The sequence below is a fragment of the Egretta garzetta genome, unplaced genomic scaffold (assembly GCF_000687185.1).
Source record: "Egretta garzetta isolate BGI_Z169 unplaced genomic scaffold, ASM68718v1 scaffold589, whole genome shotgun sequence".
Taxonomy (NCBI): domain Eukaryota; kingdom Metazoa; phylum Chordata; class Aves; order Pelecaniformes; family Ardeidae; genus Egretta; species Egretta garzetta.
In genome coordinates this window covers 348,425-370,216 of record NW_009266282.1, presented here as the reverse complement: position 1 = coordinate 370,216, position 21,792 = coordinate 348,425, and the positions used below count along the sequence as shown (strand labels likewise).

At 54.4% G+C, this 21,792-nt stretch overlaps 1 protein-coding gene across 1 annotated transcript in view; it reads right to left on the bottom strand.

Annotated features, from left to right (window-relative positions):
• Positions 1–21,338: 21,338 nt before the first annotated feature.
• RNF222 (ring finger protein 222) overlaps positions 21,339–21,792 on the bottom strand; it is an 881-nt gene continuing 427 nt past the window's right edge. The window contains exon 2 of the mRNA XM_009647249.1: positions 21,339–21,789. Coding sequence (XP_009645544.1) covers positions 21,339–21,789 — 451 coding nt within the window. The remainder of the gene's footprint in view (positions 21,790–21,792) is intronic.

Here is a 21,792-nt window from a genome sequence, read left to right as displayed (position 1 = left end):
GCCAGTGTGTTTCCTCAGCTGTACCAACCTCAGCTCAATACGTCTGTCTGCTGGTCGCTCTTGCTGGGGCAGGAGCCGCTGCCCAAGGCAAGCAGCACTGTGCACAGCTGATTGCATCAGGTTGACAGATAAGCTGTCCCCAGGGCACCATGGCTGCAAGTGCTCGGCAGCCCGTCGGCTGCTCCCGGTGCAGGTGCGAGTCCAAGCCAGCCCTCGCCTGCTAAACCTGTATACAGGCTAGATCCAGGCACTGCTGCTCCCCCACTCCAGTCATGCAGCTCTCACAGACAGGATTGCCCAGAAGCATCTCCAGCTGCTGGCTGCTCCTGCAGAGCGTTTGCAGATATTGCAGAAAGGCTTTCAACAGCCGTGTGCCCCCCAAAGCCATGTGCCAGCCAGAGCTCAATGATGTTCAGAGCACAAAGTTGGGCAGGGGGTGCTGGATCCCCTCTGCACTGTGGCCTGGGGGGGCTGAGCTGTCCCTGGTCGGGGATTTGAAGGGTCCTATGAAGTGTGGGAGGTTCAGCAAAGGGGAGTATGTGCTCGCCCGCCACGTGCTGGGACACTTTGGAGTGGGGTCCGCTGTGGGATGCTTTCCAGAGGATCAGCATCACCAGCCAGGGCTCAGCAAGGAAGGAGTGCTGGAGGAAGGAGCCTTTCCTAAATCAGTGTTATTCCTGCCCAGCCAAGATGTCTGGGCTCCTTTCCCAGATGTACAAAGAGGTACAATCGCCCAGTGGTTACCAATCCATGTCTTTCACTTTCCTTGGGGGGGAGGGAAGGGCATGCTGTTTTTACCATTCCTCCCCAGGGAGATGTCCTGAGAGTTCAATATAAATTGCTCTGAGCTTTCACGCAGTCAAAGCAGCTCTTCCTACACTCAGATCTGGGAGGAGATCACTTGGAGAGCAGCTTCCCTCCTCCAGCCCTGAGTCCCACAGCTGAGAGCCGATCACAAAATTCTCTGACCCTGCATGGAGCTGCTAGCCCCTGAAGGAAACCAGTCCCCTTGTGCTGGAGGATGGAGTTTGCCCACCTGTGCCAAAGCTGAGCTTGTCTGCAGTCCCTGCCTTTACACAGAGCTGTGGCTGGGGATCAGCGTGCATGAACCATCCCCAGGCCACTCTGTCAAGCAGCACTGTGCTGCCCATCCATTCCCTCCTCACCCTCAGGCAGATATTGCATAAAAGCTCAGCCCATGCTACAAGGAGTTACCCAGGTTTCACTACAGGACAAACTTTCTGAAGGCTCCTTCTTGGGTTTGCCTCCACATGTTTAGTAAATACTGTCTGGCGCCCGCTAGCCAAAAGTTTTGACAGGCCACTTCCATCAGCCTGCTCAACTTCCTGCTGCTCCCAACTAATATGTAACTTGGGGAAGCAAAGTTCATTGTTCCCGGTGAAGAACTGGTTCACTCTTGCCACATACTTTTGCAAACCTGTTCTGGGCCAACTCCAGGAACGGCGTTTTCCGCTAACATCTTCTTTCCAGCTACAGCAGAACTGGGCTAGAAAAAGGCGGAAAAGGTAGGCAGAGTTTTCTGCTCTTTTTTAGGTATCTTTGGAGTACAACGCAACTGTTTGCAGTTTTCTGAGCCATTAACTGGAGATGAATGAACTTCTGGAAAACCTTGGGTTCCTTTCCAACCCAGGGAGTGACTTTGTTTAGTGTGTCACGTTTCCTTTTCTGCTATTGCAGGCAAATCGCTGCTGTCACACACTGCTTGACAGGGCTCAGCATCACTGAAATGCACCCAGGTGAAACCCTGCCTCCTATAGAGCAAATCCAAGCTGGGCTACCAAGACCCTCCTGAAAGGCAATATGGGCCACTCACCTTGCAACATCTGGCTCACGAAAGCTGGAGGTTGCAGTGGAGGAAAGCCTGAAGGAAGCCCTGTCTGCAGTGGTAAATGCTGCCCTGGAGGGACACCAGATATATGGGACAGGCCATCCCACCCCACAGCGTCTCCTCCAGGGGGACAGGAGTTGCCACAGCTCTTCCACCCTCCAGAGTGGGGTGAGTGATTCCACATTTCTGCGTTGCAACAGTCTCCACAAGTTTTCTTGATCTCTTTATCATGGGATGCAGCCCAGAAGAAGACTTCTTCATCTGGTGTGGTGAGATCAAGGTGGCACCAGCCTTTTGCATTGTGGGGCTAGACAGTCCTGGATTGATCCAAGCTGCTTGCATCAGACCCATCTTCCTTTGGCCTGTTTGCTTTTGGAGGATGTCATGGGTCTGAGGGAGATTCCTGGGGTGATGCCTACTCTGCCCCATGTGGCTAACGTCTGTTGGGATCAGACAACAGGCTCGAAAGAACAGAAAATTCTCGAGGCACCTTCTATAGCTCTCACACTATAATAAAAACTGTCTGATCACCTGGAAGAAGTCCCTGAAATTCAGTGAACAGAAGATAAAGACACAGAAAAAAAACAAAGGAAATGGGAACCAGGTACAGCAAGAAAAGGCCCTTGCTTTCAGAGCGTGGTGGCTCAGGCTCATTGGAAAACTGTCCAGAGCAGCTACATCATCGTCAATGCTGGACCTCAGGTGGATTCATCAAAATGTGGCTGAAATGGGGAGCTGCAGACCTTTTTCCATCCTCTGTCCACCTCCACAACCACTGCAGTCCATTGAAAGATGTCTAAAGAAAAAGGTATCTGCATCTGGAGCACTGCATCCAGTTCTGGGCTCCCTGGTTCAAGAAGGATGAGGAACTCCCGGAGACAGTCCAGAGGAGGGCTACAAAGATGATGAGAGGACTGGAGCATCTCCCCTATGAGGAAAGGCTGAGGGAGCTGGGCTTGTTTAGCCTGGAGAAGAGAAGGCTGAGAGGGGATCTCATCAACACGTACAAATATCTCAAGGGTGGATGTCATGAGGATGGAGCCAGACTATTCTCACTGGTGCCCAGCAACAGGACAAGGGGCAATGGGCACAAACTGAAGTAGAAGAGGTTCCAGTTGAACATGAGGAAGAACTTCTTTACTTTGAGGGTGACAGAGCCCTGGAACAGGCTGCCCAGGGGGGCTGTGGAGTCTCCTTCTCTGGAGATACTCAAAGCCCGCCTGGATGATGTCCTATGCACCCTGCTCTGGGTGAGCCTGCTTGAGCAGGGGGGTTGGACTGGGTGATCTCCAGAGGTCCCTCCCACCCCCAGCCATTCTGGGATTCTGGGATTCTGTGTATCCACCCAACAAGGCTGCCCAACACCCAGCCTGGCACTGGGCACGGCTCTGAGCCTCGTGTCCCCTCTGGCAGGGCAGGGTAAGGGACGACAACCATGGGTGTACAGGAAAGCACAGCCCAACCCAGGGTTCTCTGTCCACTAAGCTCTGTGTGACTCCCCAGCTTGGGTCCCCGGAAGGCTGCAGGCACTGAGAAGGCCACTAGGAACTGAAGGATGGGTTGGGTGCAAGGGATTTTTTTTGACTGAGCACTCCTGAAGGCAGGTTTCAGAGCATGTTCCGTGCAAACGGAGAGATGGGATCCAGAAAGAAGCTGTGCCACAGCGCTTCCCTCCAGCCTGCTGGTAATTAAGCCAGGGATGATCCCGGGCTGGCAAAGAGCAGACTCTCCCCCAGGCCCCGGAGGGTGATAATGCACAAAGAAGAGATTAGTTAGTTATTTGTGTATTTAAAAGTCTTAATTGTTCAGACAGAAAAAAAATACCTCCTGGAACAGGCAGACCCTTGCGACTGGGAGGGAACAGCACACCCTGCAACAGTGGATTTTCACAGCACTGCCTGCCTGTGTTTGCGAGCGGCAGCCTGGGTAAGGTGAGAAGAGAGGATGGTGGGGCTGTGCTGGGCAGCCTCCTCTGCTGCATGCTTGCCCTTTCTGAGATGCACACTGTGGGTGGCAGGCAGGAGCATGGTGGCTTTTAGCACCTGGGATGCCCTGGGCAGCAGAAGCAACACTCAGACAAGGTGGGTAATGTCCCCTGTTCCCTCCAGCCATCACCCTGCCCATGGCTGAGCAGTGGTGGGGCTGCTCAGCTGGCAGATGGTCCCTGGGTTCAGCAAGGAGATGGGGGAGGACACTCCTGGTGCAACCCCTGGCACCCCTGGAGCTAAAGCCATTTCCAGCAGGTACTTGCAGCTGGGAACTGCTCCAGTTCCTGATGCTGACCTTGTGCCCAAGGGTCCTGTCTCAAGGCTTGATACCCTCTGCATGCCCAGGTGATAGGGCAGGCAGCTGCCAGCCCACGGGCCATGCAGTGCTTGTGCCCTGGGACGCCTTTCCCAGAGCTCCCTGGATGCTCCACCTCCCCCCTACTTTCCCTGGCTGCCAAGCACGAATGGACCAGAGAGGCAGGAGACACAACCTGGAGTGGAAAGTGGTAGTCCTGGATCCCACAAAGCTGCTCAGAGACAAGCCAGGAGCTCTGGGAAATTCTGCCTTACTCATCACTAACTTGCTTGGTTCCTGTTTTTGGGATGGGCGATGACATATTTTGTCTGATTTGTGGCTTTCCAGCAAGACCAGCTTTTCGGAGATGTTCCAAGGGTGATGTATTTTTGACTCTCTGGAAAAATTCCCATGCCTCAGTTTACCTATAAAGAGAGGGGAACACTGCAACATTTCCAGGCTGTCCCCGGGATGTCACAGACAGAGTGTCCTGCAGACTTTGCTGGGATCCTCACATGGTGGATGCTGCTCAAAAGTGCCATGAGACCCCCGGGGCTCTCAAATTGGAGGAGTTTGGCCCATCTGCAGGATGGGTCAGGACCAGACTTGCACCTTGCAGGCAGGCTGGGTGCAATGCACCTACACCCAGGATGATCACAGGGTATCCCAGTGGCAGGTCCCTTCCCCAGGGGGCTCACACACGCCGTGCAGAGGAATGCATGCCTGGGATCTGCTCCAGGGCAGGCAGAGGCAGGGAGATGGCCAGGCCATGAAACGGTTAAAGCAGTATCGTGTACTCCCTCCTGATTGTTCTGCAAGGTGTGTTGTGACATTTGTACTTCCTCCTGGCAGCCGGTGAGTGGAGGCAGCCAGGGAGAGACTGATGGGATGCTGCTGGCCCCTGCGCCTCCACCCTGAGGGTCTCTGCTGAGGGGGGGTCCACCATGGATTTCTTCAAGTTCATCGGCCGCTGTGCTTTGATACTCCTCCTGGCTGTGCTGTGCGATGTGATTGGGCTGATCATCCTCTTCCTGGGAATTTTTGCTCCGCTAAGCTCCTGGGACTTCTTCGTTTACTTGGGAGCTCTGCTGCTTGCCTCCAGCCTTGTCTTCTGGATCTTCTGGTACACATTCAACATCGAGGTCCCCTTTAGGGAGCTGGATTTCAATTAACCCATAGCTCTGGCAAAGCCAAAATGGAAACTTGCACTTGGAGGAGCAATATCACATGCTGGGAAGATCCAAAGCATCATCCAGTTGGTGAAGAGCATCCAAACTGACCAAAGGGAAGGGCCTGCTGGTCCCTGCAGCATCACCCAGCCAGATGGACCCTCAGGGGAAAGGTACCTACAGTTCAGCATGCACAGGGATGCTTTGCTAGCGCTGGGGAAGGCAGAGGTCTTGGCAGGGCAGTCAGACCCTCCTGCTGGTGATAGCCACTCTTCGGGAATAGTATTGAATTTTAAAATGCTCTGGAATGGATTAGTGATGGACAAGGACATGCTTTTGATGAGATGAGCCTGTCTGAACGAATATAGGGAGGGGGATTTTAGAAGAAATTGGAAGTCACTAGTTTCTGAGGTTTATTTCCTCAATTCTTCCCATCGGATGATGCTGTGAGTTGTGGGTCCTGGAGAGCTGCTGCTCTCTCATGACAGCTTTTGGCAGCTGAGAGACAGGGGGTGCGAGTGGTCTCCCTGCAATACAGCCTGGGCAGTTAGAGAAAGTCAATGAGAATACTCAAGATCCACAGTGCCACTTAGCACTAAAACTTCCGTGTAAATGTCATGTGAGTGAGCCAACCCGGCTGCCCATCGGCATACCCCTATCACGCCAGCCTACACTGAAGGACTGCCCGGGCTGGAAAGGTTTTGCCAGTGGGGAATGTAATTCCAGCAAGATAATGGGGAACAGTGAAAAACCAAGCGAAGGCTGTGTCACCAAGGCACCAGAACGATACTCTGTATGCAGCCTGGTGATAAACGCTGAATACACAGAAACTTGGTACAAAGTGCCATGTTTGAATGCTGGCTTCGAGATTATGCTTTCTTAATCTCAGGCTGGTCTAGAACATGCCTGGGTTGTTTGGCAGTGGTCCAATGGGCAGAAAGATCAGGCAGTGTGGACCTTGGCTGGATACAGCAGCGTGGACCTTGGACAGACGACATCCTGCCCCCAGTGTCCCGAGGGGGGGTTCCTCCCATGGGCATGCTAGCAAAGCTGGTGGAGCCAGTCAGCCCAAGTTCATTAACAAGCAGTGCTCAGAGCTGTATGTTACATGACAAAAGGATGATAACAGCAGGAGGATGCCCCAGCTGGAAGGCAAGCATGCACCCATGTACAAAGAGCCAACCCTCGCCCCAAGGAGCTAAAATGGTTTTATAGCAGAACATGAGGCAAAGAGAAGGCAGAGATGCGGGAGATGTCCCCCACTGACACACGGGTGAGTATCAGAGCTGAGACCAGACTCACCTCTCTTCAGTTTTGACATCTCAGCCAGGCCAGTGCCCCCGGGTATGTACCTCCCCATGCATAGCACAGGAAGTTTGCCAGAAAACACAATCCCCATCTGCGAATCATTCCAGAGAGATTTCCTTGCGCAGTGTTTTTATAAAGCCTCTCACAGCCAGTGAGAAACTTTTTTTTTTTTAATTTATTATTATTTGCTGATTTTTCTTTATTTCGTATCTTGTTGGCAGTGGCCATGAGAGGCAGCTGGGAAGTTTTCTCAGCTCTCCTGGGGACATGGAAGCTGCAGTGTGAGTCACAGTGTTTTACAGCCCTGCTCTTACCAGGATGCTCAGAGCAGGAGCTCAGCTTTACCCACCATCACAACTCAGGGTGCTTTTCCACCCATGTGCCCTTGGGACTACCTCCTTCAAGAATTTCCTTGATGTGTCTCCAGATAAGAGCCTGTAACAAGCATTAGTTGGATTCTGCAGCTATATATAAGGAAGGGCAGCAGTAACCAACACCCTCTTTTATTTGCTCTGGGATTTTTAATTGCTAACGCTAAGCCTGTTCAATCCAGCCTATAAAGCTTGGCTGAAGGCTTTGTCACCATTCAATGTCTGTCCCTTGTTGGGTACATGCCTGGGCACGTTGCTCAGGCACAACACCCAGGGAGCTGGTGGCATCACCCAGGGAACCCAGGGGTAAATACGTGCAAGGTCCCCCGTCACCACTTGTCCCTCCTGCCTCCTGGGCCAATGGGCCAGATAGCTCCTGAACGATGCTTGTTGGGGGGCAAAGTCTCTGCCGGTACCCAACATTGGATGAGCCAGTGCACATCGCCAGGACATGCCTGGGGGAAAGCTTTGGGGTGATGAGGGGTGGTGGGTGATGCTCACAGCCAGGACAGTGTCATCAACCCTGTGCCCAGACCTCCTGGTATGCACTGATGAGGCCACATCCACCTCCACAGTGGAGCAGAGGCCTCCAATGCACCCCTTCACACACCAGCTCTGGGTCAGCCCCAGCACTGCATTTCCAGGGTGCTGCAGGATCCTGCATTCCCCATGTGGTATTCCTGCTTGCATATTTTCCCCTCTCCAGTTCATCTGTGCTCTCTGATAGTGACTGAACTCAAACGACTCCAGGCAGGGCGAGCACCATTCCCCAGCAGGATGCACATGGTGCACAAGTGAAACCCAGACGCATCTCTGTATTCACAGGGGCGCACAAGGTGCCCTCAGCACCCTCCACCTCCTCCAGGTAGCTGGCACTGAGGGGTGCAAGCACAGGCAGGACGTGGTGGCTTCGATCCCCCCAGTGCATGGGCAGAAGCAATTAGCCAGTCCTGGCAACCAGAGGGAAAACATTCCACTCCTGGTGTGTGCCCATCACAAGGGGCTGTGGGATTTTTCTCGCTTCCCTGTCCCACCTTCTCCCGTGGTGGGCACCCATGAGCCTGCACAGCCCAGTGTCTCCAGAGCAACAGCTCTGATGGTCTCCAATGTCCCTTTCCATCCCAGGGACATAGGTCCTTCCTTCTTCTGCTGTCCCCAAACCACACTGGCTGGAGTAAAGTCCACCCCTGCCAGAGCCAGCCTCACTAATGCCAGGATAAGCACGAGTGGGTCCCTGTCCCTTGGAGGCTCCATTCCATGCAGCACTGGGAGAGCTGACCCAAGCCCAGCCTGTTATTGACTCAAGAGCTTATCTTTCACTGTTGGGTTTTTGTGGTTTTGTACTCCATCTGTTTGCTCTGGGCTGCTGGGGTTGTTTTACAGCCATGGGCACAGGGCAGCCCAGTGGCTACGGCATGGTGCCTGTGCATGCAGGGCACTGGGAACCAGCAGCCCTCCTCCACCCCCTGACCAGTCTGTGTTCCCCAATGGCCTGTAACCGAAAACAAGCACCCTTCAGTTTTTCCTGCCCTGATACTTTAACCCGGAAACACTGAGGAAGTGCGTGCCAGGAGTCCTCTTTCACAATTTGTGCCTGGCCTCAGGAAACTGGGCTCCCTTATATCTCCTTCCCCTGTGTGGCACCACAGCCACAGCATCCCCCATTTTGCACCAGGGAAGGCACCAGGGGGAATACCAACTTCAGGGATGTCAAGTGTTTGCTCATGTGTCTAGATCCTCAGGGGGAAAAAAATCCTCCTTTCGTGACCAAATCTTAGCAGCCTTACTCATACCCCGACCCGAGCTGATCCTGAATACCACTGGGCAGCCCACAGTGCCCAGCTCCAAAGCTGACAAGGCTGCATGCATGGGCACCCCAGACATCATGGACATCTTTTGGATGACTACTGTCATCCAAGCAGCAGTCTGCTGGTGCTTCTGTATCAAGTATGGCTGGTAGTCAATGGTCCTCTAAGTCCCAGTGTTTTGATTTTCGATGTCTTCATTGGAGAGATCTTGAATTTCTTAGATATCATCAAGGTCTCTTAAAGTATTTTTATCTCTTTTCACTATTTATAGGGAAACAGAAAAGGATCAGAGTGTGAATGTAAGGAGCAAGCAGATGAAGAGGAGCAGCACCAGACAAGGACTAGGTTGTGCTGCTCTTGCAAACCCACCACTGAAAACACAGAGTGAGCTGGCTATACCCATCTGCTGGGTACAAGCACTCAAGGCACCCCTTGAGCAGTGGGAACCCTTTTTTCATCCTCTCTAAGCACAGCACATGCACTCCTGCCTGCTGACATTGTCTCAGAGGGCCCAACATGAGCGACCTGGTAGCAGCAGAGCCACCTCCAGCTGCCCGGACTGCGGGTCTCCAGGATCCATCTGATAGGCTGGACCAGTTCGGCAAACCTCACCACACTGATGGGGAGAACTGGTTCAACAGGGCTCATAGCTGGAGAGACCACCTGCAGTGCAGCTGACTGCTGGCTTGGGGACCTCCTCTGCACATTGACGCACTCAATGGGAGAGGGATGCAGCAAAATCGGACAGGACAGAGGATTTCCTAAGCAAAGCCCAGCTGCTGGCTGGGTAGAGGTCTTAGGTACATTTCACTTAATCTCACCAAGGTCCATGGCGCTTTCTAAGTGGCACTTAGTAAATACTCGGAAGATCCTGGTTCAAAGAACTACTGGACAGTTGCAAAGGCCAGGAAAGGATTTAGTGCTTCAGCTGTCAAACTGGTGGTGGCTCAACATGGAAACATACTTCCCAGCTGACCCAAAATACAGATGTCAGGTGGAAGGAGAGGAGACCAAAAGACCCATATCTCCACCCTCCTGTGTTCCCCATGTTGTGTTCAGCTGACCGTGAAGACACTTGCGTAGGATGGAAGTACATATAACACCTATCGAATAGGTCCTTCAGCACTTTCTATTACAGATGCCTCTTTTCAGTTGTTTACAACTTTACAGAAATGTATTTCTTTGTGATTTCCTATCCTGGAGAATCTGCCTCTAAGATGAAATTCGGCGTTTCCCTTCGTCCTTCTCTCTGGAGACCGGTTGACAGGACAGCGCTGGCTCTCAGGGACGTCTCTGTTAGTCAAGACACGCTCTGCTAAACAGGCTCAATATGGAGATGCACTGACCTGATGTCCCCCACCATTTCAGACAGACCTCTGCAGACTTTCCTACAGCGATGGAGGTGTGATTTGGGCCCCATGTGCACACACTGCTTGCATTCGGTCCAGCTCCATCAGCCATTTCATGCAGGGTTAAAGAGGCCCCAGGGACAGCACACAGAGAACAAAACACTTCGGTCTCCAAAGGGAGGGCTGAGCTGGGGATGCCAACCTTCACTGCTGCCTAGACAACAGCATGGACCAAGTAACACTTTTTGGGCGGCATCAGGCTTTGCTGGACTTTATGACTTTATTTTAGCACCTTGGGCAATAGCAATGGCATTGGGGTTCGTGAGCATGTTGTTCATCACGGGAACTACTGATTGGGGCTTGCAGCTCTTCTCTGTCTCTAGTTCCCAGCGCATGAGACTGGTGGCAGGGCTGGCATCTCAGCCTCTGCCATGAGGTGCTCCCTGTAGCCATCTAACCATCCTGTCTTCCCACCCTCGGAAGAAAGGCTTCTGGCTCAGCTCCATAGATGTGCTGTGCAGGTCCCACAGCCCCAAAGTACTGAAATAGCTTACATTTGAAACTTAGGCATATTTGGGGCTTAATCCTGTCCCAGGTGGAACAGGGACCACCACCTGCTTCCCCAGAACAGCAGTCAGAGAGCCATCATGCTAAGGGATGCCATCAAGCATGGCAGGCAGGGACGAGGCTGTCTTCTGGGGATGCAAAGCGGAGCAGAGCCTGTGCCAGGGTGGTTTGCAGTGTTCTGTTTTGTTCTGGGAGAACTGTTTTGGTGTCACCTTTCTGGGACGTTTTATTAAAGTTGCTACCCTCCTTTGCAAAGCTGTTTGTTTACTGACAGTAGGTGGTAGGGTAAAGCAGGAACCTGCGGTTACAGCAACTCTGTTGAAGAGTAGCTCTTACACAAGGGAGAACCAGAGCTGGGAAATGTGGTAGCATGTGTGGGATAAATCATAGAGACAGAACATCAGTGGCAAACACCTTCTCTGTCAATATGGAGAGGCCTCTTCCTGTGCAAGTAAGCTTTTGTTAAAAAAAGATCTTTAAAAAACACAAGCACTGTTGGCTCTTCTGCATTTGCAGTCGGTGTGGCAGTGGGCCTTCTAGAGGTCATTAACTAATTCTTTTTCCTTCAAAGATAAAATCATGTTAAGAGGATCTCTGAGATTTTTGCAAATTCCCATGACTCTAGAAGCAGGGACTTTTAGGAAACAGCAGTTATCAGGAAACCACCGGCCATAAACCTGAGGTCAACAACTGCAAGCGACTGCCTGAGCAGGAGCCAACCTTCTCCAGGGCAGCCTGCCAGAGTGAAGCCAGATTCCCATCCATGGCTGATCAGGGAAGGAGCCAGATACCCATCCATGGCTGATCAAGGAAGGAGACAGCCTGAAGCCAGGAATTTTATCAAATAAAGTGTCTGGGGAAATTCTGAACTGACCCCACTGCTTACAGGGGGGGTTCACACTTCACGCTTCACCTATGGCAGAGCCAGCCTTGCTCAGTGGCAAGAGGTAGGGTCTAAAAAGGGACCAGCACTCTTTGACCTGCAGGGGACCAAGACCAGAGACCACAAAACGTTTGGACCTCCGCAGCACCCTGTACCCAGGTGCTGGAGGGGGTAACAAGCAGGGTTTGTACATTCTGGAGTAACTGGTTCTCCCGGACTGCACAACCCCTTCAGCACCAATGCCTGCATCTGCCAGCACAGCTGCACCCGCCCTCCCGGCACTTGGAGCTCCTGGTCCGGAGGGAGCAGGATGTCTGGTCCTGTCCCTGCCACAGCCAAGGCATCCCAGTTTCCAGCTGGTTCCAGCACAGCTGGTGATCTGGAGGGAGTGGGCTGGGATTTAACCCTCACCAGCCCTAAGTGATGCAGCTGGCCAGCCATGGTGGTGCCCGGGGCTGATGGATGGGGTGGAACACAGCAGGCTGAGCAGCTCCTCTGCCCTCTGCACACCGGGCCAGTACCCACACCACCCTCAGACCATTTTGCTACACTCTCCAGGGCCAGCCATCGCCTTGATACTTGCAGGCTTATTTTTCTGTCCCCACCCAGTGCTGCTGCAGTTCAGTTGCTGGTATCGGTCACACTCAGGGCGTGCAGCACCTGCAGACACAGCACAGGCAAAGGATCCTAATGCCTGCCCCATTCTCCTCCTCTTCCAGCAAAGCAACACCCATTCGAGCAGCAGGGACATGACCAGTCCCACACCAGCTGCAGGAATCATCCCAGAGTGAAATGCAATCCCAGTTAGGGAACCCTGGAGAGTCTGGCTCCCGGGTCCGCTGCAGCAGGAGCTCCCTTGCTTGCTCCCACACTGTCGCTGGGTGGCAGGAGGGACCTGTTCTATAGATCCCCAGGGCACAGGACTGTGGCATGCTGCTTTGCAATGTCATGGGTGCATTCGTAGGCACCCAGGAGCGCGCATGCCTGCCTGCTGCAGACAGAGGCGCTGACACCAGGGGCTGGAGGCTGGTCCTTCCATATGTCTTCTGCATGTGTTGAGACAAACCAGGGTCTGGCTTTCCCAGGGAGCTCAGCCATGGAGGCCCCAGTACTTTGGCTGGGCTGAAATGAAGCCACTGCTGGATCTGAGCTGCAAAGCCCTGGAAATTACAAAGACCCCCTAAGGGCAGTTCAGACCTTTTGTGCCTCTCCTTGCTCTCCTGGTGCTGTGGGAAGTGGGGGCAACCGAAAATATCCCCATTTCCGTGATGCAGCAGGACTCACCCTATGGGGTAGAGAAAAGGTGGAGACAAACTACTTCTGGAGGTGGGCAGCAAAAAGATGAGGCATTGGGCATGAGATTCACTGAAGCAAATTCCAGTGGGATATAATTTTTTTTAAAAAAATGACAATGAGGGTGGTCACAGACTGGGATAGGATTGTAGAGAGCTGGGAGGAATCCTTGGAGTATTTCCAAATTTGACTGGACAAGGTCCTGAGCAAACTTATCTAACTACAAGGTCGATCCTGCATTTAGCAGAGGTTGGACCAGAGACCTTCACAGATCCCTTCTTCCCTTCTGACCTGCATTAAGCTATACCCTGAGCATGAGCCCTTCTCTGCCATCTCCAGAGGCATCCCCAGCCCCCATGAGTCTAGATGAGTTAAGCTTAACACTTTTGAAAGCCATAAAACATGCAGAAATTTCTGCAGCACCCCAGCCATACGAGAGCGCTCTCCCCACCCCAGAAGTCCTCCAGTGTCCTGAGTAGCAGATCCAGTCCAGTGTCCCACTGGTGTAAGATGTCTTCAGCACAAAAAACGGCTTGGAAGAGGCTCAGGACACGGGGAGCAGTGCAGAGCAACCTGGCCAGGCTTTGTTATGCATCAATCAGACTAGGAAAGTGTTCCAGGAGGTGTTCCACCTCCTTTTCCTCCTCACTCAGCTGCCTGCTGTCCCTCCTCCCCACAGCATGGATGGAGACCTCCTCTATGTCCTCTCACAGCCTTCCTCCACATGGCTGGAACTCCACAGACCTCAAGGGTTGTTGGGGTGGAGGAGTCCCCACCATGTCCCATTCAGTGTCTCTGACAAAGACTGGTCTACTGAAGACTTTCCAGATCAGACTCATGGCTTCAGCTCAGTCCACATGGACCTTTTCTCAGATTCTGTGTGTGAGAGAATTATAGTGGAAAAAGTGGTGATTATGGGAAGAAACTTGTGAATGATTTATTTTACTGTGTTGAAACTCTTCTAATTTCTTTTATGTTGCAGAGGTGTAGTATGAGGTGGGGGTTGGTCTCTTCTCCCTGGTAATGGGCAATGAGACAAGGGGAAACGGCCTCAAGTTATGCCAGGGCAGGTTTAGGTTGGACATTAGGAAAAATTTCTTCCCCGAAGGGGCTGCCCAGGGAAGGGGTCGAGTCCCCACCCCTGTGGGTATTTAAAAGCCGGACAGACGAGGTGCTTAGGGACAGGGTTTAGTGGTGGGATGGCAGGGTTAGGGTAACAGTTGGGCTTGATGATCTTAAAGGGCTTTTCCAACCCAAACGATTCTGTGATTCTGTGATTCAGGGTAAAAGAAAAGACAGGTGTATGTGTTTTTCCTAATCTTCAGCTACCTTCACAGAGAGCCAGAGACAGTGCTTAGCTGGGCTGAGCCCAGACCCCTTCTCTCAGGAAGAGTCATACCCTTGTCCCGGAGCCGCCTATCATGACAAACACACCTGGCGGCTGCCGTTCACACCGCAGAGCTGTTTGCAGTGGCATGCAAAGGAGGAAAAGCATGATCCTCCTTGTTTTTCATGAGGAAGGGCAAGGGGACTTGCCCCCAACCTGCCAGCTGAAGCAGAGACACATCCCTGCAGCCTGTGGGGCCACTGGGGAAGGAGTGGGATGAGCAGCCCCCTGGGGTCTTGCCACCCGGCCCCTCTGCTGCGCCCAGCCCCACTGCTCTGCCCAGCCTCCATTAACGAACCGGGCTCCATTAATGCCTGTCTTAGCCCTGAAGGGGCTCCAAATGGATCAGCCCGGGAGTGCTAGCCAGAAGCTAATTGCTGCTTATTTGAACGGTAAGTGCGAGCCCCACACCCATCAGCCAGAGGGGCGAATGGGAGTGCTGGTGTCACCAGCAGCCGAAGGCGCTCGCCCAGGGGTTTCGCTGTAGCTACCGGGTGCAAAGTGGAGGAGCAACTCCCGGTGACACGAGGCCCTTGCACAGCGCCAGCATTGCTGTGCATCCTGGGACTGGCTGCTGCTCCGGAGCCTGCCTGGGAGGAGGCCAACAGCCAAAGCACCAGTGACGGCTGGTGGCTCTGCTATCCAGCTGGGCCTCGTGGCTAGTGCTTTCCCTGAGCGGCCACCAAGCCAATTCGTGACTGTCATTACTGATACTCAGCAGTGCTTCATGGCTGCTCCCCACCCACTCTCAATACAACCAGCTCCCAGGGAATTAAGACCTTGGGACCAAACCCTTCTAATCAGGGCAGGGGCCAGGGCTGGCCGGGATTGAGATCCTGCACCAGCAGACTCAGTCATCAGCTCTCCCCAAGATGTGCTCCCACATGGGTCCCTGGAGATCCCTGATATCGCAGCAGCCACCTGCAATCCTGGGTTGTATCAGTGCCCGGCAGCTCTGACCCTCAAGGCGTTTGACTGGGCAGGATGGTTTTTCTAAGAGGTTCCAAACCTCATGGTTAAGTAAAGTACCCTTAGGCTTTCCTGTCACACATAAATGTTTCTCAGCATGCAGCTTCTCATTAAACCCCTGGCTTTCCCGCATTCAGGCACCCTGGGGTGGATTACAAACACTGCTCCTCTTCAGCTCTGCTGTGGAGAGGACACAAAGGGCCCCTGTATGTGTATACTGGGATCTGCCAGCACCCAGCAAGCTGGGTGCCCAGCACTGACCCTGCAGCACCCCTGGGCACACCTCAGCTCAGCATCGCCTATCCCTGCCAGCACCCAGGGCCGGGAGCACCAGGCACAGGCCATGGGGAGCACTGGATATCACCCCTGAGTCACCTCTGAGACAAGGAAAGTGGTTTTCCCAGCTCAATTTGCTGTTGCAAAACAGGACTTCATTTAAAGCAAAACCCATTGAAAAGAAGCTCTTCCTAGAAAATACATTTGCCAGAAGGTACTGGAAAGAAAGTGCAGACCTTTGATGATATTCCAGGGGAGTGTTTCATGGTAGTTTGCTGAGTTTTTGACAAAAAGGATCTGCAAGAATGACACGGGGATGTGTAAAATCTCCCCAGCCAGCTGAGCAGTTTGTGCCCTGGGGTGCTGCTGCCAGGCGATTCAGATGAGCAAGCGTGGGGCCAGCCACACGCTCAGCCGTGCCATGGCTCTGCTGTGCCGTGCTGGGAACAGCCCTCACAGGAGAATAAACCAGACACTCAGCAAGGGACTGGCTCCAGCCCCGCTCCTGTCCCCACGAACCCTCAGCTGAGGGCTTGGGGATCTCGTCCCAGTGAGCTACCCCCACTGTGGGCACTCATCTCATGGCGAGGATGCCTGCTAAGCCCTTGGTGCACTGCCAAACCTCCTCTCCCATTGTAGGCTTGGGACACCCCACTCTTCTGCAAAGCCCAAGAAGAGTCCATCCCAGGGCCATGCCCAATATCCTGGCACAGGTTGGACAATGTCAAAAGATGTCTGCCATGTGCGGGAGATGGAAGCAAAAGGATCTTGGCTGGAGAGACCCGGGCATAGGGACAGCCAGCTGCGTTGGTGTCACCTCTTGTCCATGTCCCACACTGGCCACATCGGACAAAACAGGCCAGCCCCACTCAGCCGCCGACTGACCGTGGCTCTCCAGAAGAGCTGGCTGGGTGCAGGGGAGGAGAGGGAGCTCAGAGGAGCCTCCTTCTCAATTATTCATAGTGAGATCTCAGCTGATGGAGCTGGGGCTTTCAGAGGCTGGTTCCTAATGGAGCCTGCTGACGTGTCTGGCCAGTAAGCACTCCTGGGCCCCGAGCAATTCCCACTTCTCCCATCTCTGTGTCATAAAAATGCCACCTTCTCCTGCTAATGATGCATTATGCAGCCATTATCCAGGGTTCATAGCCCTACTGCCACCATGCAAAGGTCTTGAGCTGTTAGTGGTGGGAAGGGCGGTGTGTGCTTTCCAGCCAGGGAAATCACAGATGCTGGGATCTGCCAGGGGTCCTGCCTGTGCTGGAGGCTGACAGGGAGATGACAGGCTGTCCAAGATCAGCTTGCATAGGGAGGGGAAGAGGTACCAGAGAAAACAGGCGTAGTTAGAGCATAGCATGACCTGCAGCCATCCCACCCAGGTATTTTAGGCAGAGAAAAAAGAGGATTTGACAGAGGACACTTGGGGCTGTACCAGCTGACACCCCAGGTGCTGCAGACCAGTTAGCATGATGATTGCCTGCAGGACATCTCCACCAGCAGAGTCCAACATTGCCATGGAGGAAGGGTGGAGGCAGTGGTGGAAGATGACTCAGGAATAGCAACATTAATGGTTGGTGGTTGTGTAGGAGAACGTATTAAATGCTGCAGCAGGAAAGCCTCCCAGCCTCTCAGCTGTTCTGGCTCTGTCCCTTTGCAATGCTGGCCAGGATTTCCTGAGACTTTCACCCATTCCTGTCCATGTTTGCAGCCCACACCAGCTGGGCAGGGCTGGAAACACAACCCTGGTGTATGCACAGCTCAAGGTGCCTCATAACCACAGAGAGGGCTCATGAGGGCCACAGTATCATGGCAAGGCTTAGGCCACCTTGCATAGTCCTGTGTATCATCCCCATGCCCACTTTATCTACTGACCCATGCAGAGGGAGGCACGGAGAGAGGACTTCCATTTGCTTTAAAAGCAGCCCACGAACAGGGTCCACTGCGAGGCTGTGATGGCCAGCAGGAGATCAGTTTGCCAGCTCCCCCCATGGGGACGTCTGGTACTGCAGCCCCAAGGCCGTGCTGGTGGAGTGGAAGATGCCTGGTTGCCCACGTCGGCTCAAGCATCTCTTTGGATAGTGCTTGTTGAGGCACACGCATGCAGTGGCAGCTGCTTGAAATAAAATACATGGGTGTGAAAACATGCATGGAAACACATGCACCAGCGGTCATACACATCCGCCCATGCACACAGCCAGCTGCTTGCTGAGCATAAGGACATACGGACATACATGTAAAAACACACAGGTGTTCTCAGGGCCATGTCTTACCCCTACACACAAGCACCCTCCCCCAGACCAGACTGGGCTTTATTCCTCGCTGTGTGCTTGCAGAGCAGTCCCAAAACATCACCAGGGCTCCCGGCACCTTGCCCCATCACCGAGAGCCCTTTGTCTTCATCTCTGGGTCCTACAAAGTCCCTGTCCACGAGGGATGTGTCCCTTCCTCCAGAGCTGCCTGGAGGGTGTCTCTGGCTCTTTAGCTATGCTGATGTCATTAGCTGACCCTTAATTTTGTGCTCATGCATGCTGGCCTTCCTTATTTGCAGGAGAAAGCCATTAGCTTCCTCCACACACACGCATTAGGAAATAATTGCCCTAATGGGCTCTACCAGCCTCCTCGCCCATGCACTGTGCAGGTTTGTGAACAGAGCCTGGCCGCTGGGCTCATACCTGTGGGTGGGGGACATGGCTCCAGCATCACCATGGGAGAGGGAGATGCAATACCAGTGATGTACAGGCATGATGGAGTCAGGACACTCAGGGTACCTCCAGCAATTGCCAGCAGCTCAAATCACAAGTACCAGACGCATGCTAGCAGCCTACAGCTAAGGGCAAGCATGCAAGGTGCTGCATGGGGCTGTTCACCAGTAAATTTGGCTGTGAGTGAACAACCAGCTGCCCACAGCCCCATGCTGGCATCTCCGCTGATGGACATGGCAGGGTCAAAGCAGGACTATGCAAGTGTCCCTGCCATGCAGGAATGTTTGCAGAGAACACAACCATCCAGTACATGTCCTGGAGCTGCAGGCATGAGTTATCCTTGGGACATTAGGTCACCATGATAAACCAAAGCACTGAGTTACTCAGGACTGCACTGGAAATGGCCCCAGTATCCTCTAACAGACACATGGAGGGGGGACGGGACAAGCTGTAGAGCATCTGGGAGCTCTGGTTTGCTGGAGATCCAAAACTTCCCCAGGGAGAAGAGCAGGAGAGGACTCGCAAGGTCTGGATCCAGCCATCAGTTTTAATAACAAGAAAATAGGATGAGGGCAGCCTTTCCATCTGCACGGGAAGGGGCTGGGAACCTCTCTCCCAGATGTAGTCAGACCCTGACTCTGTGCCTCCGGGAGCACCAAACACTGGCCCTGCTGCCTGGAGACGAGGTGGCTCTGGAGAGGACGTGGGGACGTGGGGCCACCGAGCAGCGGATGTGGCTCGTGCCCATGGGTGGAGGAGCATGCCACCCCAGCAGCACTACTGGGTGCTCGGTGCAAGATTTCCCTGGGAACCTCCAAGCTCTTACTGAGACCCTCACCTGCCAAAGGCTGGGGCTGGGGGCCCAGCACCCATTCCCCAAGGCTGGTCCTGCCAGCCCCGACAGCCATCCCTGGCAAAGCAGTGCCACCCTGTGGCAAAGGCCCTCCTTGCCGCCAAAGGGGGGGATGCCCCTGGACCCCCACCCCAGACCTCCAGGTCCATGGCACTGGCTGCCCCTGCTGATAACCCTCCAGCCCCGGTACCCTCTCTGCTGGTCCTGCTGGAGCCCATGACCCCGACCAGTGCAGGACATCCCATCTCATCCCAGTGCTGCCACTGAAGCTCTTCCCTGTCCTCGTTGCCTTGTCCAGATTTCTCCAGGGCTCCATCAACAGCAGCCAAAAGTGGGTTCCTCCATCCCTACCCCCGGGAAGCCCCCCAAGCTTGCAAACAAGTTGGGGGCCCACTCCCACCTCCCAGCAGCCCTCAGCCAAGGGGCTGGTTCCCTGGCACCCTGCATTAATTCCTCAGACAGACTAATAACAAGGTTTATTACTAAATAATAAGGCATGGATGCATCATTAACAGGTAATCATTTCTTGTGAAATAGGATTTCCATTCCAATGTGGTGCCTCAAGCACTTTTCCCCAGGTGATCTCCCAGTGCTTGGTGCAGGGGTCAGTGTCATTGCACCCCATGTGTGGGTGGGGAAACTGAGGCACGGGGTGGGAGAGTGCAGCAACAGCGTCACAGGGAGAAGCCAGGCAGTCAGCAGCACAGCCAGGGCACCATGCCCTGACCGTAACCCCAGAGGAAAGGAGGGGATGCCACCAGCTCCTCTACCCCAGGCTGCTCATCCCTTGCCAGCCCCAAGCAGTTCTTATTTGTTCCCCTGAAATGCTGTGGCTGATCATGAAGCCACCTCAGTGGCACTGCTGGCCATGTTTGTCCTCCCTGATGCTCAGCTGTGCAGCGGGAACCCTGTTTCAGGGGCACGGGGACGGTGCACCAGCCCTCCACCCCGCTGTTACCTCCTGCGGGCACTGGCGAGGTACGTCCTGCCCCTGGTGCCCGCAAAAGCACCACAGCCCTCCAGGCAATGACTTGGCCGAGAGCAGCACCCACGGGGCCAGGGACTGGGTCACAAAGGTGGCAGAGGGTGCAGATGCTGCATTGGGGTGCACAGCTGGGGAAAAACATGACAGGGGAGCCCAGCACCAGTGGGCACCTCTGGCATGGGAGTGATCAGCAGCCCCAACTCCCCCCTGCCCTGAGAGCAGGCACGGAGGGTCCCAAATCTCAGAGGTGCCTCTCAGATGTCCACTCCCCTCCCAAACCAGGGCCCCTGAGATGAGGGGCTGGGACTCCTCTGGGTGGGACCTGTCCCAGAGAGGGCAAAGCCGTGAGGCACGGGGCTGAGCAGTGCCTGACCTGTTTGGCGCATGTGAAAATGAGCCGCAGGGTGCTAACCCTCAGGAGCTGGATATAGGGATGAGGAATCCTCACTCTGACGAGGCACGGGGCTGTAGTGAGGAGAGCAGGGTGGGATCCCAAACCCATGCCCTTATACAGTCCGGGCGTTTGGTTTAGCTCACTGCCGTGCACCCCACTGCCTGTACCAGGGTCCCCCGGGTAGGAGGGATGGCTGTGACATCGGGAGGATGGCCGCAACCTGGGGGAGCCCAGAGAGAGGGGAGGGTGAGGGTGGGACTGCCCGGGGGATGAGCTGGTGCCCCTTCCTACCCCATCACTCCCCAGGGAGGGTAGCGTTGGCTGGTGGAGGGGAAGTTGAGCTCATGAAGGCCAGGATCTCTTTCTCCATCTTCTGGTTTTGCTACCCATGTTGCCTGGTAGCTAAAGGCTCACACCTTTGGTGTGGAAAGCCATGAGTTTCTGCTCCAGGATGGCTGCACCATATACCCCAATGACCCCCCTGGCCTGGCAGCGTGACCCTGTGATGCACAGAGCCCTTGGCTGCCCCCAGGCTCTGGGGTCCTGGGTGCCATGGTCACAGCCCCCAAGGAGCCAGGACAGAGGGAAGGGACCAGCACAGCCCCACCGTTCCCTGCACAGACTGTCAAGGGGGGAGAGGCCCCTGAGACACTGGAGGAACCCACTATCAGGGTTCGACCCACCATAATTTAACCAAAAGAGGCAGAAAATGCCAGCAGTGACACTGTGAGCACCCGAAGGTTCACAGAAAGGTCTGAAAGCCCATCCAGTCCCTGGTCAGGTAAGAGAGCTGCTTCTGGACTTTCTCATGGGAGTCTTTTGAGAGAGGTCCCAGCCCTAGCTCTGTCCCAGCATAAGTGACACCTCCCAAGTAGCTGACCTGATCACAACCCTTCTATGAGTCCCTCTTCACCAGCAGCAGCCAAGGGAGCACAGCTGCCAGCATGGCCACAGTCAAGATGAGGAGGACGGCGAGGGCAATGGGTGACTGGCAGCATTTCACCCCCAGGGCCGAGCTGGATGACACCAAGCTTGGCGTTTCCGCTCTGCTTCTCCTCCCCAGGGAGCCACAGTCTACATCCACCAGTGGCATCCCATGGTCGCTGATGACGAAGATGTGGGCTTCCCGCGCCAGCTCCCCTGGGACCACCTGTGAGTGCAGGGGGTCGTTCCCCATGCTGCAGCACCGCTCGAAGCTCTGCACCGGCATCACAAAATGGCTGGGCACCACCAAGGTGTTGCTGGCCTCCATTTTGGTCAGGTGGGGCAAGGAGGAAGGTGACAGAGGCATCTCCAGTGCCTGGGGGTTGGTGCCCGCCTTGGGCAGCCATAGAGCTGCCTTCCTGCTG